We start from the raw sequence: 2,569 nt of genomic DNA, 5'->3' as shown, positions 1-2,569 counted from the left end.
CAGGATGAGGCACACTTACCTGGGGTAGTAGCTGTGGGACCGGGTCTTGTTGGGGACCTTCTTGGCGACGACAATGAGGCACACCTACCTGGGGTAGTAGGTGTGGGACCGGGTCTTGTTGGGGACCTTCTTGGCGACGAGGATGAGACACACCTACCTGGGGTAGTAGGTGTGGGGCCGGGTCTTGTTGGGGACCTTCTTGGCGACGAGGATGAGACACACTTACCTGGGGTAGTAGGTGTGGGACCGGGTCTTGTTGGGGACCTTCTTGGCGACGACAATGAGACACACCTACCTGGGGTAGTAGGTGTGGGGCCGGGTCTTGTTGGGGACCTTCTTGGCGACGAGGATGAGGCACACTTACCTGGGGTAGTAGCTGTGGGGCCGGGTCTTGTTGGGGACCTTCTTGGCGACGACAATGAGACACACTTACCTGGGGTAGTAGGTGTGGGGCCGGGTCTTGTTGGGGACCTTCTTGGCGACGAGGATGAGACACACCTACCTGGGGTAGTAGGTGTCGGGCCGGGTCTTGTTGGGGACCTTCTTGGTGACGACAATGAGACACACCTACCTGGGGTAGTAGGTGTGGGGCCGGGTCTTGTTGGGGACCTTCTTGGCGACGACAATGAGGCACACCTACCTGGGGTAGTAGGTGTGGGGCCGGGTCTTGTTGGGGACCTTCTTGGCGACGAGGATGAGACACACTTACCTGGGGTAGTAGGTGTGGGACCGGGTCTTGTTGGGGACCTTCTTGGCGACGACAATGAGACACACCTACCTGGGTAGTAGTTGTGGGACCGGTTCTTTGTGGGAACCTTCTTGGCGACGACAATGAGACACACTTACCTGGGCTAGTAGTTCTGGGGCCGGTTCTTGTTGGGGACCTTCTTGGCGACGACAATGAGACACACTTACCTGGGGTAGTAGGTGTGGGCCCGGGTCTTGTTGGGGACCTTCTTGGCGACGAGCATGGGACACACCTACCTGGGGTAGTAGCTGTGGGGCCGGGTCTTGTTGGGGACCTTCTTGGCGACGACAATGAGGCACACCTACCTGGGGTAGTAGGTGTGGGGCCGGGTCTTGTTGGGGACCTTCTTGGCGACGACAATGAGACACACCTACCTGGGGTAGTAGCTGTGGGGCCGGGTCTTGTTGGGGACCTTCTTGGCGACGAGGATGAGGCACAGCAGCATGATGACGAAGACGCCCCCCACCGCGCCGCCGCCGATGGAGAACACCATGAAGTACGACATGTAGGTCTCACACCGCAGTCCCGCGTGCCACCAGGACGCGCCAGCCCGGCATCTTGGAAGGAAAGGAAAGTGAAAGTGAAACAAAAGGACCGTGGGGAATTTAACATTCCCGTCGAAACTGCGGGGTGGGTCCTACAGTTAAACTTCCAGCAGCTTTTATTTTCTTACGGGAGCGCTGATTGGCGATGTGCCAGGTTTTAAATTTTTTTATTCAAACATTTAAACAATAATACAATATGACAAAGAGGTGGCGTACTCAAGTACAAGACTTATTTTGACGCTACCCCTTACATAAAAAAGCATACATTTTTACAAAGAAAAATCAAGTACAAATGAAAAGCAAAGGAAAATCACTTCAGACAGAAAATAATACATTATACAGAGCATAACAAGAAAAGATAAACGCAAGTCCAGTTTCCCACCCAATGATGAAATAATTGGACACATTACAACAAATGCCAGGACAACTGTGCTTTAAAAACGCTTAGTTGCAGTGATGAAGTTATGGGTTTAAATTCAATGCCGGGGAAGGGAGTTTATGAGCCTCGCCGCTGCTGCTGAAAGTCTGCGGAGGAGGCTAGGCCGGTCCCCTATAAAATAATGGCAAATATTCTCTCAGCTAGCGTAGTTAGTCCGTACTCTCCAAGCAGATTTTCTTCACGATTTCCCCCACCAACCTCTGCTTGGAGAGAAGTTAGTAAAAAGCGTCGATTTTCACGTTTCGGTCATGACGTCAGGGACACAGTAGCCGTTCCCACCTGCAGATGACGCCGAGTTCCGGCTGCACGTCGCACCTGCCGTCGTTCCTGCAGAACCCGGGCTCCAGTTCACACCTGGACGTGCACGCCGCCCCGCCCACACTGCCGTAACCCGCGTCGCACCTGCACAGTGGCACCTGCGCGCCAGGGGGCGCCACGCAGCGGGAGTGGGCCTCGCACTGGGCGAAGTCACACAAGTCAATATCCTCGTCTGGAAAGAAAAAAAAGGGGGGATCAGATTCCATTCCAGTTTCTTCAGATTACATGGATTACAGGAGGATTGGTAAATGTTGGTAGCAGTTTTTCTCCATGTTACCCAGTTTCAGCAGCTAAAACCAGGAGTAGCTTGGCTTTACGGTAATGAATGATCAACACGGAAAGTTGCCCAACCGCGTAGTCATGTATCTAATCCTATACTGAACCTATTGAATAAAAGCGTTTTCCTGACCGTCATAGACAGTGTTCCTATACTGAACATATAGAATAGAAGCGTTTTCCCGGCCATTATAGACCATGTTCCTATATTGAACATATTGAACAGAAGCTTTGTCCTGACCG

The 2,569-nt window shown here is 52.7% G+C and overlaps 1 protein-coding gene across 1 annotated transcript in view; it reads right to left on the bottom strand.

The window, feature by feature from the left end:
* LOC118407821 overlaps positions 1 to 2,569 on the bottom strand; it is a 6,198-nt gene that overhangs the window by 1,679 nt on the left and 1,950 nt on the right. The window contains exons 4-6 of the mRNA XM_035808353.1: positions 2,460 to 2,481; positions 2,012 to 2,222; positions 1,123 to 1,305 (exon numbers count right to left, since the gene is read on the bottom strand). Of these exons, the coding sequence (XP_035664246.1) occupies positions 1,123 to 1,305; positions 2,012 to 2,222; positions 2,460 to 2,481 (416 nt within the window). The remainder of the gene's footprint in view (positions 1 to 1,122; positions 1,306 to 2,011; positions 2,223 to 2,459; positions 2,482 to 2,569) is intronic.

Source organism: Branchiostoma floridae, unplaced genomic scaffold, assembly GCF_000003815.2.
Source record: "Branchiostoma floridae strain S238N-H82 unplaced genomic scaffold, Bfl_VNyyK Sc7u5tJ_1489, whole genome shotgun sequence".
Lineage (NCBI taxonomy): Eukaryota > Metazoa > Chordata > Leptocardii > Amphioxiformes > Branchiostomatidae > Branchiostoma > Branchiostoma floridae.
This window is presented reverse-complemented; position numbering and strand designations above follow the sequence as displayed.